At 42.7% G+C, this 19,463-nt stretch overlaps 1 protein-coding gene across 2 annotated transcripts in view; it reads right to left on the bottom strand.

Moving 5' to 3' along the window:
- Window positions 1-3,424: 3,424 nt before the first annotated feature.
- Window positions 3,425-19,463, bottom strand: part of INPP5D (inositol polyphosphate-5-phosphatase D) — a 314,393-nt gene continuing 298,354 nt past the window's right edge. Inside the window, exons 25-27 of one of the 2 annotated variants that reach the window (XM_077291049.1) lie at window positions 16,959-17,021; window positions 6,082-6,312; window positions 3,426-4,342 (exon numbers count right to left, since the gene is read on the bottom strand). In XM_077291049.1, the coding sequence (XP_077147164.1) occupies window positions 4,018-4,342; window positions 6,082-6,312; window positions 16,959-17,021 (619 nt within the window). In that variant the 3' untranslated portion in view covers window positions 3,426-4,017. Of the gene's footprint in view, window positions 4,343-6,081; window positions 6,313-16,958; window positions 17,022-19,463 lie in introns of both variants that reach the window. The other variant, XM_077291050.1, reaches the window with a different exon arrangement.

Genomic DNA, 19,463 nt, shown 5'->3' with positions numbered 1-19,463 from the left:
ATGACATTAAGGCAGCCAAAACCCTGCCCACCTGCGGCCGTTTTGAGTTTGGGTGGGCAATATTTCGGCCACCGAACTCCATGATTTTAGGCCCAGTAACAGCCATTCAGAGAATTTAGTGGCTCTCACTGAGGTGCCGGCTCACATCGTTCCCAGCAGGGAGCCGACTCTTTGTCTCTGGTCAGTCGCGAACGACCCAACACTATTGAGCATAGGACCTGAAGCTAGGTAGTCGGGACCCAAAAAGCTTGGGCAACCATGAGATAGGCAGCACAGAACTACTGAGACTATATAAAGAACATTTAGCTACAGCCTTGGTTTGATGGAGAAACTCTTTACCAACCATATTCTGTGCCTAAATACCTTTGTTGCCTTTAGTGATGACCTGAAATGTTGATACAGGAGGAATGTTTTTTTGCGGTGCTCCAGTACTTAATTTTGTAAATGCTCCTATAAACTATCTACACAATCATCAGCAGAAAGAAACGGGTTCATGGTGCAGTTTTATAGAAGATTTGTTTGACCACAGTATTATATGTGCACAGTATGAAATACATGTATCATGCACGGAATACATTTTTCATACCAATATGGAATGTATGAGTATTTTTTAATGTCACTACAAGAATAATTGAATGATAGGCTAGATTCACAGTTTCAATATTAATGGTTTGAATATGGACTGCGTTGTCCTGGACAGCCAAGAATCTCAAAGAACTCAACAGACTCATACTACAGCTACCCAAAATACTGCTGACTTCTGGTCAGAAACCCACGGGCAGTCCGGACATTGCAGTCCATACACAGACCATGTCAGACATGTGAAAAAGGCCTTAAATGGATTGTTCAATGAAAAGAAGCACTTATTCTCAAGATGGGTAATAGCTTGTTGATTGGCGGGGCCCTCACTGATAAGCTGCAGAATCGGGAACCTTTATTTCAGTTAGAATGTTCAACTTCTTCTCCATTCATTCCTTATGGAGCTGCAAGTGCTACGCTCAACTGTTTACAGCAGTCCCATAAAGAGTGAATAGAGCAGCATTCTGGCGTCTATTCTGATACTCCATTTTATAACATTGATATAAGTTCTTGGGTTCTTGGACGGGGATAAAAATTCCCCTTTCTGCTGATCAATGCCGACACCAGTGGCCCAGTACCCACAGATCAGCATCACTACCAATCAGCAAGTTATCACCTATCCGGTAGATAGGTGATAACTTGTTTTCACTGGACAATCTCTTTCATACTCAAATAGACTTGTATAAAATGCTGGTCTTATGCATAGTACCAAGTATTGTATTAGTAACCTGAAGCTGGACCTTTGATTAACAATAGCTAAGTAAGCAGCGAAAATAAAAACTTGTTTTATTTTGAAACCACCAACTAGCGGCTGTTGACAGTTCTGTAAATTTTTTGTGTAATTTTTTTAATAAAATGTTTTAAAATATTTGCAGGTGTGATTGAAATTATCATTAGCACCTTAATAATTGGAGGTTCTTATGTCAGCCAAAGTATTAATAGTGAAAATAACTTTTAAGATCTGTCAACAGCAGATCATTTGCTTGCTTTGGGTTCCAAAAAACTAAAAATGGTGATCTTTTTTTAAACAAATTGAAAATACATTGGAATTTGACATCAGATCATATTACAAAGATGCTATATTTTCAATATACACATATAGATATTGCCAATCAAAAGGCAGGGTATGTATTAAAAGTGTTATCTGAGCTTAATATATTGATGGCCTGTCCTTGGGATAGGTCATCAATATAAAAACAAGGACATCTGAATCCCAACACCCCCATTGATCAGCTGATATTTGCTGCAGTGGCAGCTGGATGTAAGCCCTGAATGAGGCTGAACAACACGGACTGGCCGTGGGTTTCCAGAGCGTGACAGCCTCATAAAAATATATGAAGCTGTCACTTTGAAGTCGGGAGACCTGTGACCAGTCCATGCTCGGACCGTGTTGCACAGACATCTGTATGAGCCCTTAATGCAGGAGTCCCCAACCTGTGGCTTGAAAGCCACATATGACTCTCGAGCCCATGATGTGTGGCCCGCGGCTGTGTACCAGCTTACTGCATTAGCACCAGATCTAGCAAACATCTGTGAAGATCAGGTCTCCAGATGGTGACTTTTCTGAGTTGCCTCACACAGAAGAACAGATTTGGATGTTCATATTTTGGGGGAAAAAATAAATATAGTAAGCTGGTGAATGAATGAAACTACCAGTTAGAGAGGTGAGATTATTGAGTAGGCGTAAAGTGGGCTCTCCAGGATGTAAATATCCTGCCTATAAGGAAAGGGGCGCAAGGTCACTATGTGCTTTTTGCGGACAAGCTTTGGCTGTCTTTACACCAGGTTCTCGGTGTCACTACTGTGTGGGGAAGGGGCACCGAACATGGCTCACAACCCTTTCACAGAGCTGAACGTGATTCACAACATCTCTGAGCTGAATGTGGCTCACAACCATCTATCAGAGCTGAATGTGGCTCACAACTATCTCTCAGAGCTGAATGTGGTTCACAACCATTTCTCAGAGCTGAATTTGGCTCACAACTCTCCGAGCTGAATGTGGCTCACAACCATCTATCAGAGCTGAATGTGGTTCACAACCATCTCTAAGAGTTGAATGTGGCTCACAAGCCTCTTTTAGAGCTGAATATGACTCACAAGCATCTCTCACAGCTGAATATGGCTCACAACCCTCCTTTGGAGCTGAGTGTGGCTCACAACCCTCCCTCAAAGCTGAATGTGACTCACAACCCTCCCTCAAAGCTGAATATGACTCACTACCCTCTCTCAGAGCTGAATGTTAGGGTACCGTCACACATTGAAATTTCCATCGCTACGACGGTACGATTCGTGACGTTCTAGCGATATCGTTACGATATCGCTGTGTCTGACACGCTACTGCGATCAGACACCCTGCTGAGAATCGTACGTCGTAGCACATCGTTTGGAACTTTCTTTTGTCGCTTGATCACCCGCTGACATCGCTGGATCGTTGTGTGTGACAGCGATCCAGCGATGTCTTCGCTTGTAACCAGGGTAAACATCGGGTAACTAAGCGCAGGGCCGCGCTTAGTAACCCGATGTTTACCCTGGTTACCAGCGTAAACGTTAAAAAAACAAACCGTACATACTCACCCGTCGGTGTCCTTCAGGTCCCTTGCCGTCTGCTTCCTGCTCTGAGTGCCGGCCGGAAAGTGAGAGCAGATCACAGCGGTGCTGCGCTCTGCTCTCACTGTACGGCTGCACTCAGAGCAGGAAGCAGACGGCAAGGGACCTGAAGGACACCGACGGGTGAGTATGTACGGTTTGTTTTTTTACGTTTACGCTGGTAACCAGGGTAAACATCGGGTTACTAAGCGCGGCCCTGCGCTTAGTTACCCGATGTTTACCCTGGTTACCGGGGACTTCGGCATCGCTCCAGCGCCGTGATTGCAACGTGTGACCGCAGTCTACGACGCTGGAGCGATATTCATACGATCGCTGCGACGTCACGGATCGTGCTGTCGTAGCGATCAAAATGGTACTGTGTGACGGTACCCTTACTCACAGCCCTCTCTCAGAGCTGAATGTAGCTCACGACCCTCTCTCAGTGCTGAACGTGGCTCACAACCCTCTCTCAGAGCTGAATATGGCTCACAACCCTCTCAGCTGAATGTGGCTCTCACAGTAAGAAAGGTTGTGGACCACAGCTTAATGTGTAGCAGCCACAACCAGGTACATCTACCACTAGTGCTAAGATAGCTAATTAGTCGGAGTGAAGGCATTCAGACCCCAGCTGATCTGATATTGATTACCTATAAAAAAAATGTGATGCCCAGATAACCCCTTTCATCTTTTAGCCAAAAATATAATATATGGGTTTCAGTGATGGAACTGAAAATGGAAAATAAAAACATATTGAAAATGTTTTTCAGAGTGCAATGTGTCAAAAACAGCAATATAATTTCGACAAAATACAGAATCTGTTCAAATTCCACTGTGCTTCAAGGAATGACAAGGTTAAGTGTGCTGACCCTCACGGCCACCCTGGATTTTTGAAGGAAGAGGAGGACGAGGCTTGGATATAGATGGAGCTACTTCAGGACGGTTGATGGTAATAGTGGCCATGTTTTTTGCTGCAGTTTTATCCGGAGCCACGGGTTTTTTATCTGAAGATGAATAAGTCATAGATCGCTGACGAATGGCAGGAGTAGTGCGAGTAGCAGGTTCAGGTGGCTTAAGTGGTCGGCATTGGGCTGGTGGTGGTTGTTGGCAGCCGCTGTTCACTGGGCCATATAGAGGATTATCAACCATTTCTGCTACATCAGGTTGAGTTGCGGAGCGACTGCAGATAAAAAAAAAAGCTAAAGTAGCTACATAATTCTACAAAATGTGGACATTAATAGATTATTTATAAATCAGTTGTTAATTGTGCTAAATAGACATCAACGCAGTTTTAAAAATAATATACGTTCCTCTTGGTAAAGTCCTGGGCTCACAGAATACAGGGTCTCTAGGTACATTTTAGAACATGTAGGTTTCCCAATCTCTTATTAATATAGCTGGAGTTCTGGAGTTATTGGACATCCATTAAAAGGGTTATCCAAGCTTTTAAAGCAGATGCTCAAGCCTAAGTTTTCAATGTTAAAGTGAATCTGTCACCAGGTTTTTGCCAATTAATCTGAGAGCAGCATGAAGTAGAGACAGAGACCCTGATTCCAGTGGTGTGGCACTTACCGAGCTGTTTTCTGTAGTTTTTATAAAATCATAGTTTTATCAGTAAAAAAAATTATCACTCGTGGACTAGTAAACCTGCTGCCAGGTAGTCAAGCATATTCCTGAGCTCTGTATAAGCCCACCCCCACCATTGATTGGTAGATTGGTAAAAAGCTCAACATTCAGAGAACTGCTAGATCTGAGGCTTATAAATAGCAATTTTATCAACATGAATGCAAGTAGCCCAGTAAGTGATACATAATAGATATAGAGTATCTGTCCCTACATTATGCTGCTCTCAGATCGGGTAGCAAAAATCTGGAGACAGATTCCCTTTAAATAGCACCTCCACCAATCAACTAATTGATGCAGAGGCCATGTTCCTATGTGTAGCGTAAATGCTGTTTTTCTGCTGCATTTTTTTTGTACAGAAAATCTGCTACATTTAACAGTTTAAGAAAAGTGGATGTGAAATCATGAATGCTCCTGCCCGCTGTTTGTGTGTTTTTTGTATTTTTAGTCATTTTTTCCAATAGGCTTCTTTGACGAGTCTGAATAAAAGCATGTATAAAAATGTAATTGATTTTTTTAATGTAGAATCCCAGCACTTTAAAACGTAAAAATGCATAAAAAAAAGCTGCATCAAATATGCACCAACATGTCATAAAAAAGGTGAAGACGCATAAAAAAAACCAACAAAAACACAATGATCAGACTGTTAGGCTATGTTTCCACTGGGGGGGAATGGCAGCACTTTGGACGCAGCGGATACTCCGCCCAAGCGCTGCCCCCTGTTGTACGCACGGTGATTCCGCATGTGTTCATTAAACACATGCGGAATCACCGCATCGTATTCATAGACTGGGTTATTTATCTTGCGGAGATGGACCGCATGTCCGGTTACCCAGGGCCGCCGGATGCTGCCACTATGCTGTAACATCTGGACGCTGTGGATTGGATGCTGCAGATTTTACGCAGCGTCCAATCCGCAGCGAATACTGAAGGTTTCCTGACCGTGGACAGATACCCTTATTGTATATTTTGGTGTAGACACCTGCAGAAAGCAGAAAAATTGTGTAAATATAGCCTGAAGAATGGAACAAAGATGTGATACCAAGCACAACCATTGCAAAAAGTAATAACTTGTGCAAGTGTGACCCAACGTAAAAGTCAATGAAGAGGCCACAGTACTCGCACTAGTGGGGATGGGGGATTCTGAAGAAGAACGCAGGATGCGCATCTTGGATTTCCTCATACTGGATCTCTTTTTCTCCCAAAAAGAGGCTATTAGCAGAATCCTCTCCTCTCACCATCACATCTATGAATCTATAGCTGGCATTGTTCAAGATATTTATTGACAGCACTTACATGGAATCCTGCTGACGAATATTCGGGGCTCCTCGAGGATTGTTGCAAGGTACAAACTTTTGACTAGGTGTAGAAGAGCGAGCAGGGGGTGTGATTGGTGTGTCTCCACGACCCATCACTGGGGAACTTGGCTTGCTTCGTTGCTCGTTTCCTTTAAATCCCTGGGGGGTATTTGGAGGACTTTGTTTTACCTGATTGCTTATGCCCTGGGCTGCAAGAATATGGTCAGTACTGGAAACAGATAAAAACATTATCAAAATCGTAAGTAAAACAGGATAAACATAAGACTCAACATACATATACACATAAGTGAAAGGTTTGCCAAATTTGCCGATCTTATTGGGAGATGACTATCTTACTAAGGATCGGGCATATTGAATTTTCATGCCTTGTTCTTTGTTCTCATAGAAGATAAGATGCCAGAGGTTTCCGACAGCCCCTTCTCCCTGCCTGCTTCCTTACACATTCTCATACTTTTTTCAGCTCTTTAGACAAAAATATCTAGACATTAAAGGGAATCTGTCAACAGGTTTTCCAACCTCACCTGAGAGCAGAGTAATGTAGGAAAAGAGAAGCTGAATCCAACGATGTACCCCTTTAGATTTAGAATGCAGCAGAGCTGAGAAAGCTAACCCCACCCCCTAAAGGCTCTGTATGTACAAAGTCCATAGACAGTGAGCTGCTTATCACAAGGAAAGCAGATGTTGCTGGACTAGTGTAGTCAGGCAACGTTAATCTCTTAGGGTGCTTTCGAGTCCAAACCACCCTTAAAATGGGATTCGGACTTGTGCTTCAACGGGACCATAGACTATAATGGTGCTGAACAGAGCGAATGTGTGCTCTGCCGTGCATCATTTTTGGAAGTGAACGCCTACTGGGAGCTGAAACTCAGAAGTAGTAGACTGCATCTGGGTGTTGGCCTCCAGTAGGTGTTCACTCCTGAAAATGAGGCCCGGCAGTGGGGGCGTTAGCTCTGCCGGAACCATTATAGTCTGTGGTCCTTTTGGCGCATACGTCCGAATCCCGTTTTATGTGGCGATTGGACGTCAGTCCCGACGGGGCCACTGAACGGGAGCCTGAACGCAATGTGAAAGAACCCTGTTGTGAAATTGGATTTTGGGCTCCCCCGGTGGCCACTGGTGGAATTGAACTTGTGTGCATCATCCCCTCTGTTCACCTGTTCCCATCAGGATGTGGGAGTCGCTATTTAACCTTGCTCCTCTGTCACTTCCATGCCGGTCAACATTGTAATCAGAAGCCTTTCTGTGCATGTTCCTGCTACCAGACAACTTCCAGCTAAGTCGGACTTTTGTCCTTGTTTGTTTTTTGCATTTTGTTCCAGTTCACAGCTGCAGTTTCGTTTCTGTGTCTGGAAAGCTCTTGTGATCTGAAATTGCCACTCTGATGTTATGAGTTAATACTAGAGTCTTAAAGTAATTTCAGGATGGTGTATTGATAGGGTTTTCAGCTGACCATGAAAGTACCCTTTCTGTCTTCCTGCTATCTAGTAAGCGGACCTCGATTTTGCTAAACCTATTTTCATACTACGTTTGTCATTTTCATCTTAAATCACCGCCAATATATGTGGGGGCCTCTGTCTGCCTTTCGGGGAAATTTCTCTAGAGGTGAGCCAGGACTATATTTTCCTCTGCCAGGATTAGTTAGTCCTCCGGCCGGCGCTGGGCGTCTAGGGATAAAACGCAGGCTACGCTACCCGGCTACTGTTAGTTGTGCGGCAGGTTTAGTTCATGGTCAGTTTAAGTTTCCATCCTTCCAAGAGCTAGTTCCTATGTATGCTGGGCTATGTTCTCTTGCCATTGAGAACCATAACAGTTTGACCGGCCTCAAAAAAGGGTTAAATTAATTGGCAGAGAAAGGAGAGAAAAAAGAAGTCTGCTGAAAAAATTTTTTTTTTTTTTTTTTTTCCTTCAGTTCTGAGTGTGCTTTCAATTGAATCACTTGCAAGTCTGCCTATATTGCAGCCTTCCTCTCTCTCTCTCCTTCTAATCCTGGAATGGCTCTGTGTTCACCTGTTTAAAATGGATATTCAGAGTTTAGCTGCAGGTTTGAATAATCTCACCACGAAAGTTCAAAATTTACAAGATTTTGTTGTTCATGTTCCTATATCTGAACCTAGAATTCCTTTGCCTGAATTTTTCTCAGGGAATAGATCTTGCTTTCAAAATTTCAAAAATAATTGCAAGTTGTTTTTGTCCCTGAAATCTCGCTCTGCTGGAGATCCTGCTCAGCAGGTCAGGATTGTGATTTCCTTGCTCCGGGGCGACCCTCAAGATTGGGCTTTTGCATTGGCTCCAGGGGATCCTGCGTTGCTCAATGTGGATGCGTTTTTTCTGGCCTTGGGGTTGCTTTATGAGGAACCTCATTTAGAGCTTCAGGCGGAAAAGGCCTTGATGTCCCTATCTCAGGGGCAAGATGAAGTTGAAATATACTGCCAAAAATTCCGTAAATGGTCTGTGCTTACTCAGTGGAATGAGTGCGCCCTGGCGGCGAATTTCAGAGAGGGTCTCTCTGATGCCGTTAAGGATGTTATGGTGGGGTTCCCTGTGCCTGCGGGTCTGAATGAGTCCATGACAATGGCTATCCAGATCGATAGACGTCTGCGGGAGCGCAAACCTGTGCACCATTTGGCGGTGTCTACTGAGAAGACGCCAGAGAATATGCAATGTGATAGAATTCTGTCCAGAAGCGAACGGCAGAATTTTAGACGAAAAAATGGGTTGTGCTTTTATTGTGGTGATTCAACTCATGTTATATCAGCATGCTCTAAGCGTACTAAGAAGCTTGATAAGTCAGTTTCAATTGGCACTTTTCAGTCTAAGTTTATTCTATCTGTGACCCTGATTTGTTCTTTATCATCTATTACCGCGGATGCCTATGTCGACTCTGGCGCCGCTTTGAGTCTTATGGATTGGTCCTTTGCCAAACGCTGTGGGTATGATTTAGAGCCTCTTGAAACTCCTATACCTCTGAAGGGGATTGACTCCACCCCATTGGCTAGTAATAAACCACAATACTGGACACAAGTAACTATGCGAATTAATCCGGATCATCAGGAGATTATTCGCTTTCTTGTGCTGTATAATCTACATGATGTGTTGGTGCTTGGATTGCCATGGCTGCAATCTCATAACCCAGTCCTCGACTGGAACGCTATGTCTGTGTTAAGCTGGGGATGTAAGGGGATGCATGGGGACGTACCTTTGGTTTCCATTTCGTCACTATTCCCTCTGAGATTCCTGAATTCTTGTCTGACTATCGTGACGTTTTTGAAGAACCTAAGCTTGGTTCATTACCTCCGCACCGGGAGTGCGATTGTGCCATAGATTTGATTCCGGGTAGTAAATACCCTAAGGGTCGTTTATTTAATCTGTCTGTGCCTGAACATGCTGCTATGCGAGAATATATAAAGGAGTCCTTGGAAAAGGGACATATTCGTCCTTCGTCATCTCCCTTAGGAGCCGGTTTTTTCTTTGTGTCTAAGAAAGATGGCTCTTTGAGGCCGTGTATTGATTATCGGCTTTTGAATAAAATCACGGTTAAATATCAATATCCGTTGCCACTGCTGACTGATTTGTTTGCTCGCATAAAGGGGGCCAAGTGGTTCTCTAAGATAGATCTCCGTGGGGCGTATAATTTGGTGCGAATTAAGCAGGGGGATGAGTGGAAAACCGCATTTAATACGCCCGAGGGCCACTTTGAGTATTTGGTGATGCCTTTTGGCCTTTCAAATGCCCCTTCAGTCTTTCAGTCCTTTATGCATGACATTTTCCGTGATTATTTGGATAAATTTATGATCGTGTATCTGGATGATATTCTGATTTTTTCGGATGACTGGGACTCTCATGTCCAGCAGGTCAGGAGGGTTTTTCAGGTTTTGCGGTCTAATTCCTTGTGTGTGAAGGGTTCTAAGTGCGTTTTTGGGGTTCAAAAGATTTCCTTCTTGGGATACATTTTTTCCCCCTCTTCCATCGAGATGGATCCTGTCAAGGTTCGGGCTATTTGTGATTGGACGCAACCCTCTTCTCTTAAGAGTCTTCAGAAATTTTTGGGCTTTGCTAACTTTTATCGTCGATTTATTGCTGGTTTTTCTGATGTTGTTAAACCATTGACTGATTTGACTAAGAAGGGTGCTGATGTTGCTGATTGGTCCCCTGCTGCTGTGGAGGCCTTTCGGGAGCTTAAGCGCCGCTTTTCTTCCGCCCCTGTGTTGCGTCAGCCTGATGTTGCTCTTCCTTTTCAGGTTGAGGTCGACGCTTCTGAAATCGGAGCTGGGGCGGTTTTGTCGCAAAGAAGTTCTGACTGCTCCGTGATGAAACCTTGTGCTTTTTTTTCTCGTAAATTTTCGCCCGCCGAGCGGAATTATGATATTGGGAATCGGGAGCTTTTGGCCATGAAGTGGGCTTTTGAGGAGTGGCGTCATTGGCTTGAGGGGGCTAGACATCAGGTGGTGGTATTGACCGACCACAAGAATTTGATTTATCTTGAGTCCGCCAGACGCCTGAATCCTAGACAGGCGCGCTGGTCGTTGTTTTTCTCTCGGTTTAATTTTGTGGTGTCATACCTACCGGGTTCTAAGAATGTTAAGGCGGATGCCCTTTCTAGGAGTTTTGAGCCTGACTCCCCTGGTAATTCTGAACCTACAGGTATCCTTAAGGATGGAGTGATATTGTCTGCCGTTTCTCCAGACCTGCGGCGGGCCTTGCAGGATTTTCAGGCGGATAGACCTGATCGTTGCCCACCTGGTAGACTGTTTGTTCCTGATGATTGGACCAGTAAAGTCATTTCTGAGGTTCATTCTTCTGCGTTGGCAGGTCATCCTGGAATCTTTGGTACCAGGGATTTGGTGGCAAGGTCCTTCTGGTGGCCTTCCCTGTCACGAGATGTACGAGGCTTTGTGCAGTCTTGTGACGTTTGTGCTCGGGCCAAGCCTTGTTGTTCTCGGGCTAGTGGATTGTTGTTGCCCTTGCCTATCCCGAAGAGGCCTTGGACGCACATCTGGATGGATTTTATTTCGGATCTTCCTGTTTCTCAGAAGATGTCTGTCATCTGGGTGGTGTGTGACCGTTTCTCTAAGATGGTCCATTTGGTTCCCCTGCCTAAGTTGCCTTCTTCTTCGAGTTGGTTCCTCTGTTTTTTCAAAATGTGGTTCGTTTGCATGGTATTCCGGAGAATATCGTTTCTGACAGAGGAACCCAATTCGTGTCTAGATTTTGGCGGGCATTCTGTGCTAGGATGGGCATAGATTTGTCTTTCTCGTCTGCTTTCCATCCTCAGACTAATGGCCAGACCGAGCGGACGAATCAGACTTTGGAGACATATTTGAGGTGTTTTGTGTCTGCAGATCAGGATGATTGGGTTGCTTTTTTGCCTTTAGCGGAGTTTGCCCTCAATAATCGGGCCAGCTCTGCCACCTTGGTGTCTCCTTTTTTCTGTAATTCGGGGTTTCATCCTCGATTTTCCTCCGGTCAGGTGGAATCTTCGGATTGTCCTGGAGTGGATGCTGTGGTGGAGAGGTTGCATCAGATTTGGGGGCAGGTGGTGGACAATTTGAAGTTGTCCCAGGAGAAGACTCAGCTTTTTGCCAACCGCCGGCGTCGGGTTGGTCCTCGGCTTTGTGTCGGGGACTTGGTGTGGTTGTCTTCTCGTTTTGTCCCTATGAGGGTTTCTTCTCCTAAGTTTAAGCCTCGGTTCATCGGCCCGTACAAGATATTGGAGATTCTTAACCCTGTGTCCTTCCGTTTGGACCTCCCTGCATCTTTTTCTATTCATAATGTTTTTCATCGGTCATTGTTGCGCAGGTATGAGGTACCGGTTGTGCCTTCCGTTGAGCCTCCTGCTCCGGTGTTGGTTGAGGGCGAGTTGGAGTACGTTGTGGAAAAAATCTTGGACTCCCGTGTTTCCAGACGGAAACTCCAGTATCTGGTCAAATGGAAGGGATACGGTCAGGAGGATAATTCTTGGGTGACTGCCTCTGATGTTCATGCCTCCGATCTGGTCCGTGCCTTTCATAGGGCTCATCCTGATCGCCCTGGTGGTTCTGGTGAGGGTTCGGTGCCCCCTCCTTGAGGGGGGGAGTACTGTTGTGAAATTGGATTTTGGGCTCCCCCGGTGGCCACTGGTGGAATTGAACTTGTGTGCATCATCCCCTCTGTTCACCTGTTCCCATCAGGATGTGGGAGTCGCTATTTAACCTTGCTCCTCTGTCACTTCCATGCCGGTCAACATTGTAATCAGAAGCCTTTCTGTGCATGTTCCTGCTTCCAGACAACTTCCAGCTAAGTCGGACTTTTGTCCTTGTTTGTTTTTTGCATTTTGTTACAGTTCACAGCTGCAGTTTCGTTTCTGTGTCTGGAAAGCTCTTGTGATCTGAAATTGCCACTCTGATGTTATGAGTTAATACTAGAGTCTTAAAGTAATTTCAGGATGGTGTATTGATAGGGTTTTCAGCTGACCATGAAAGTACCCTTTCTGTCTTCCTGCTATCTAGTAAGTGGACCTCGATTTTGCTAAACCTATTTTCATACTACGTTTGTCATTTTCATCTTAAATCACCGCCAATATATGTGGGGGCCTCTGTCTGCCTTTCGGGGAAATTTCTCTAGAGGTGAGCCAGGACTATATTTTCCTCTGCCAGGATTAGTTAGTCCTCCGGCCGGCGCTGGGCGTCTAGGGATAAAACGCAGGCTACGCTACCCGGCTACTGTTAGTTGTGCGGCAGGTTTAGTTCATGGTCAGTTTAAGTTTCCATCCTTCCAAGAGCTAGTTCCTATGTATGCTGGGCTATGTTCTCTTGCCATTGAGAACCATAACAGAACCCTCAGTGATAAATGCTTCACAGTTATTAAACAACTTTAACAAGTGACACCTCCCGGAATTCTGTGTCTCAGCCATTAACTCCTGCTGTGTTCAGATTACATAGCAAAAACCTGCTGACAGATTCCCTTTAAACATATTTCCTATACAAATGTTACATCATCCAAAAATAAAGGGATACCCTTCACCTAACTTTTTGAAACTTTAATGTATTTTGTCGTTTTATGAATTTTTGTATATAATGCTACTCTGGCAGTGTAGAAGAATGATTTTTTTTTAGTTTTTTTCTTTTTTTTTTACACTGGGGCTGTATGGGTTATATAAGATGGTGTAAAGTAGCTTTATTGTCCTTATACTGTTATCTGCATTTGAGCTCGTTCATAAAACCGTTTTTGTCTCCGAATGCTATTGTATGAAAAAAAATGTACAGCACTTGTACCAATGTTATTCAATGGGGCAGTGCAGATGAGCAATTATTTTCCCTGACCAAATCTGTGTGTAAAAAAAAAATTGCAGCATGCACCAGTTTCTTCCATAAATCAGATGAGACTCACCCATTCAAGTCTATGGGTGCATAAGAAAAATTCGGATGCCATATAGAGTCACAGTTTAAAATCCGATTTTTACTGATTCATTGAAGTTCTGAAACATAGGACATAATAACTTAATGATGTATAATAATTTAATGATTTAAAATGACGTATAAAACGGATTGTATAAGGACTGCACACGGGTGACAAGTAAGAAAAAAAGTCCTATTTTTTTTTTTTTAATGAAACTGAACGATTTTTTATATGCTCATGTGTACTGACCCTTACTGTGAGAAAGCAAGTAAATTGTTCTCTATATTACTCCCTATGAGTAAATCCATTTACAAAGAATCTATTCTGTGAAACATCCCACACTTCGGAGTGCTTGGAATTAGGATAATATGGTGGTCACAGCAAAAAAAGGTCCTGTCTATAAAATGGTTTTAGCAGAGATAAACCTTCCTCCCGGTAGCCAATGAAGCGAAAAATGAGTATGTAGTACAAGTGCTTCTCACTAAATTAGAATATCATTAAAAAGTTACAGTAATTTATTTTAGTTCTTCAATACAAAAAGTGAATCTCATATATTATATAGAGTCAAACAGTGTGATCTATTTCAAGTGTTTATTTCTGTTAATGTTGATGATTATGGCTTACAGCCAATGAAAACCCAAAAGACATTATTGCAGTAAATTAGAATACTTGAATTCACCAGCTTGAAAAATGATTTTAAAATCCGAAATGTTGGCCTACTGAAATGTATGTTTAGTAAATGCACTCAATACTTGGTCAGGGCTCCTTTGGCATCAATTACGGCATCAATGCGACCTGGCATGGAGGTGATCAGCCTGTGGCACTGCTGAGGGGTTATGGAAGCCCAGGTTGCTTTGATAGCAGCCTTCAGCTCGTTTGTGTTGTTGGGTCTGGTGTCATTGACAATACCCCATAGATTCTGTATGGGGGTTAAAGTCAGGCGAGTTTGCTGGCCAATTTAAACCAGGTATTGGTACTTTTGTCAGTGTGGACAGGTGCCAAGTCCTGCTGGAGAATGACATTTCCATCTCCAAAAAGCTTGTCGGCAGAGGGAAGCATGAAGTGCTCTAAAATTTTCTGGTAGACGGCTGCGCTGACTTTGGTCTTGATAAAACGCATCAGTAAAACACATTAAAAACACGTCATGTACTGTGTGAAAATAGCACTGTGTGAATCTTAGGGTGGCCATAAATTATAGCTGTTATTCTGTTAAGAATTGTTCCTCAATGCCCTCCTGTACGTGTGAACTAATCTTGGCTGAACATTCTTATGAGAGGGCTATAACACGCTAGCAGACACCACTGGCTTCTCATGAGAACAAAGGATTGCGCATGTTGAAATCTGATATGCACAATCCTTATTTGCCTCCATCATCTGCTTATGGGGAAAGTTGGGACATCCCAATATACAGCGGGTGAAACAAGTATTAAACACGTCACCAATTTTCTAAGTAAATATATTTCCAAAGGTGATATTGACATGAAATTCTCACCAGATGTTGGTAACATCCTATCCAATTATCCAATCCACACAAGCAAAGAAATCACACCACAGATGTGAGTAAATTAGGTTATGTTTAATAATGAGAAATGACAGGGAAAAAGTTTTGAATACATTTACTGAAATTTAAATAATACTGCGTACAAAAGCCTTTGTTGGTGATGACCGCTTCAAGACGTCTCATATATAGAGAAACTAGTTGCATACATTGCTCAGATGTGATTTTGGCCCATTCTTACACACACACACTCTTCAGATCCTGAATTTCCCGTGGGCTCCTTCTATGAACTCTGAGCTTTAGTTCCTTCCAAAAAGTTTCTAATGGATACAGGTCAGGTGATTGGCCGGGTTATTCTACCAGATTTATTTTCTTTCTCTAAAACTAAATGAGTTTCCTTGGCTGAATGTTTGGGATCATTGTCGTGCTGAAATGTCTACCCTCATTTCATCTTCATCATCCTTCTAGATGACAGCAGATTTTTTCAAGAATATAGAACCTACAAGGATAAGATTGGAGCACTGAATTCAATAAAATATATTTTTATTAAAGGTAATAAATTACATGAAATAACAATAGAAATACACAAAAGAGGCTATTTCTAGTGTTACTTCATGTAATTTATTAACTTTAATAAAAGTATATTTTTTTAATTCAGTGCTCCAATCTTATCCTTGTAGGTTCTATACTATTGGGAAGTTTGCTTAGTGTTTGGTGTGATTGCAATATTTCCACTGAGAAAATATTAATGGAAGATCATATGTTTCATATAACAATATGTCTCTAGCTTATTAAATGTTCTTTCATTCTGTGAATTTGATAATATTGTTTTTTTTTCCAGGAATGTTTTGGTACATTTGTCCTTTCATCCTTCCTCTAATATGAAGTTTGCCAGTGCTGAAAAATAGCCCCATGCCATGATATTCAAACCTCCGAACTTCAATGTTGGTATGGTGTTTTGTGGGGTGATATACGGTGCCTTTTGGCCTCCAAACATGGCGTGTTTTATGGCATCTGAAGAGTTCAATTTTGATGTCATCTGACCAGATTATATTCTCCCAGTATTTCACAGACTTGTCTAAATGTTGTTGAACACACTTTAAACGCGCTTGAACATGCATATTGTACAACAATGGAGTCTTACATGGTGAATGTGCACACAGAACATAGAGGTTGAGTGCATTACTTATAGTTTTGTTTGAAACAATTGTACCTGCTGATTCCAGGTCTTACTGTAGCTCTCCACTGGTTGTCCTTAGCTCTTGGACAACTTTAATGATTCTTTTCACTCCTCTGTCTGAAATCTTACAAGGAACACCTGATTGTTGCTGGTTTATGGTGAAATTATGTTTTTCCACTTCTGGATTATGGCCTCAAAAGTGCTCACTGGAATCTTCAGTAGTTTAGAAATTCTTCTATAACCAATGCCATCAGTGTGCTTTGCAATAATAAGGTGGTAAAGGTCTTGAGACAGTTCACTGATTTTACCCATCATTAGATGTTTCTTGTGTGGCACCTTGGTAATGAGACACCTTTTTATAGGCCATCAGTTGAACCAGCTGATATTATTTTTCACTAAGTGGCAGGATTGCTTTCTAATTACTGATAGATTTTCTTCAAGTGTTAATATTTTTTCCCTGCATAATTTCTCATTATTACAGATAACTTAATTTATAACTTAAGTTATAGACAACTATGGTTAGATTTCTTTGCCTGTGTGGATTGGATGGGTTGTTACCGACATCTGCGGAGAATTTCATGTCAATAGCACCTTTAGAAATGAATTAACTTATTTTGCCCCCCCCCCCCCGTACATTACGATGGATGGTTAACCTTAACAAAATGATTAGATTCAGCTGACATACATCTTGTGTGTACACACAACTTTCAGGAGAAAGGTTAACAACTTTTCTACAGAACTGCCCTCTTCCCACTACATTGGCAGTGGATGGTAATATCGCCAGTTCTAAATAGAAGAATACCTGCTTAATGCCTCTGGCGAGCACAGTGGAGCACCTCGCACTCGCGCAAAGCCTTTCCCACTCCTGCAATCCAGAAGAATAGAGTAGACTTAGCAGACTTTTTTTTAAAGAAATATTTAGTGAATGGACTTGATAACCAATATTAATTATATAAATGCATTCTTTACACTGGCATCACAGATTACATTTATAACAGCGCAGCCACAAAAATACTTTTGGTACATAACAGAGTTATAACCACTGGGAGTAATCTTTTTTTCACACAAATGCCAATAGACACTGATGCCTTTAATGTGTTCCTTAGGGGTTCTGGTAGTTTTGACAGCAATAAAAGACTGTGAAAATCATGCAAGAAATAATATAGTGGAACGTGACCAGAAAATCCTCTTTTAGGCTGCGTGCCCACGAAGAGCTTTTGGTACGTTTTGGCGCTGCATATTTTTGCTGCATCAGAAACGCAGCGTCTTACAGTTCCAGCAAAGCGGATGGGATTTATATAAACCTCATGCCCACTGTGCTCTTTTTGTACTCAGAGTAAACTGACCTGCGGTGCGAGATTCAAATCCGCAACATCAATCTCTCTTGTGAGTACGCGGAGTTGTATGTGCAGATTTTTTTGCATTGCATTAGATGTGGAAAATTTACAGATAAAAAAAAGAATAATGAATAATCAAAAATGCATGTAATTCCCACATAACTATAGGAATAAAGTAGTCAAAGCCAGATACCAGGAAGTATAAAAAACAACCCCACTTTTTTAAAAAACAAGACGAAAAATGCAGTGTCAAAAACGCAATGAAAAAAACAGAATTGCGCAGTTACAGAGCTGACCAGCACATATCCATCAAGAAAATAGTGGCCGTGGACAGGTACTGCACATCTACCCCCTATTAATTTGCCCAGAGTCCGGAAATGCAGTACCCAGCTGCGACCACTAGACAACTGATGGAGCTGTGCATCAGTGTCGGGAACAGCTGATCAATGGAGGTGCCAGGTGTCGTACTCCCAACGATAAGATATTGATCACCAATACTAAGGCTGGGGTCCAAATGTGCTAATCGCACTCTGATCACACCTGATCAGAGTGTGATCAGAGTGTGATTCGATTTCTCCATCTTCTCAATTGTGTCAGCTCGTGAAAATCGGACATGTGCATGGCCTCATAGAGTAACATTGGCCCGAGTGTGATCTAACGTTTTGATGGATCACACTTGGATTGAAAATATGGCTATGTGCACGAGCCCTAAGAATAGGCTATCAATGTTAAAGTCCCAGACAACCCATTTAAGACTATTGTTTCATATGACAGTCTTAAAAAAGAAACTGATCATTGGAGGAAAATGTGGCAAATTTATTTGAAGAGAAGAAACTGCTCTGTTGGTGTGATATCATATCAAGCAGGAGAATTGCTGTTAGGAGCGGTCTGTGACTGCTCTGAGCTGGGAGAGATCATCGTAGCGCAACACGGGCAGGTAGACCACAACCAACTGCCAATTAGCGCGTAGCCCCATTGGGAACTTTTAGAGAGCCTGCTGCAAAATGTCAATCTTTTGCACAATTATACTTTTTTGGGTAATTATCAACTTTATGAAGTTCAATTTACACCAGTTTTTTGGTGTAAACAACCCCCTCTGACCATAAAATGTCAGTACTTTCTACAGAACAACTTTACTTTTGTGTATCATGTAATGGTGATTAGTGTTGGGAAGACCCGTGGATGTTCTGGTCAGTCAGGTTAAGAAAAAGTTTGGTTTGGGTATCAGAACAGAACCCGAACCCCAATCAAGTGAATGGCGGGCCTGAACATCCAACGTTTCACACGCTGTCATCTGTGTGACAGGCGGTAAACGTTCACATTACCGATGGTCACACAGCGTGTGAGCCTGCAGCGTTGACCGGCGATGATAAGGTTATTGCAGCAGGTGAAGCAGCACCAGCAGATGAAGCTGATGAGAGTATTCACCAACTGTGCCTGTCCATAGTATTACATTGTCAGTGGTATAATTAGTGCAGTGTGGTTGTAGCTTACTGTACATGTATTGATTGGTTAAATAAATTTAAGAACGAAATGGCGCGTAGTTCCCTTTACTCTTGATAACCAGCACAGATAAGCTGACAGCTGCGGGCTGCAGCCCCCAGCTGTCAGCTTTATCTTGGCTGGTTATCCAAAATAGAGGGGTCCCATGTGTTTTTTTTAAATATTTAATCAAATAATATAATAAAACGGGGTGGTGTCCGCCCCATTTTTGATAACCAGCTAAAGCAGACAGCTAAGGGCTGGTATTCTCAGACTGGGAAGGGGCCATAGATATTAGCCCTCTCCAGCCTAAAAATAGAAGCCCGCTGCCACCCCAGAAAAGGTTCATCTATTAGGTGCGCCAATTCTGGCACTGTGCCCCACTCTTCCCACTTGCCCTGGTGCAGTGGCAAGTGGGGTAATAATTTTGGAGTTCATGTTAGCTTTGTAATGTCCGTTGACATCAAGCCCAGGGCTTAGTAATGGAG

Source organism: Ranitomeya variabilis, chromosome 2 (genome assembly GCF_051348905.1).
Source record: "Ranitomeya variabilis isolate aRanVar5 chromosome 2, aRanVar5.hap1, whole genome shotgun sequence".
Lineage (NCBI taxonomy): Eukaryota > Metazoa > Chordata > Amphibia > Anura > Dendrobatidae > Ranitomeya > Ranitomeya variabilis.
Note: the sequence above shows the minus strand (reverse complement) of the source record. Positions and strands in the feature narration are given on the sequence as shown.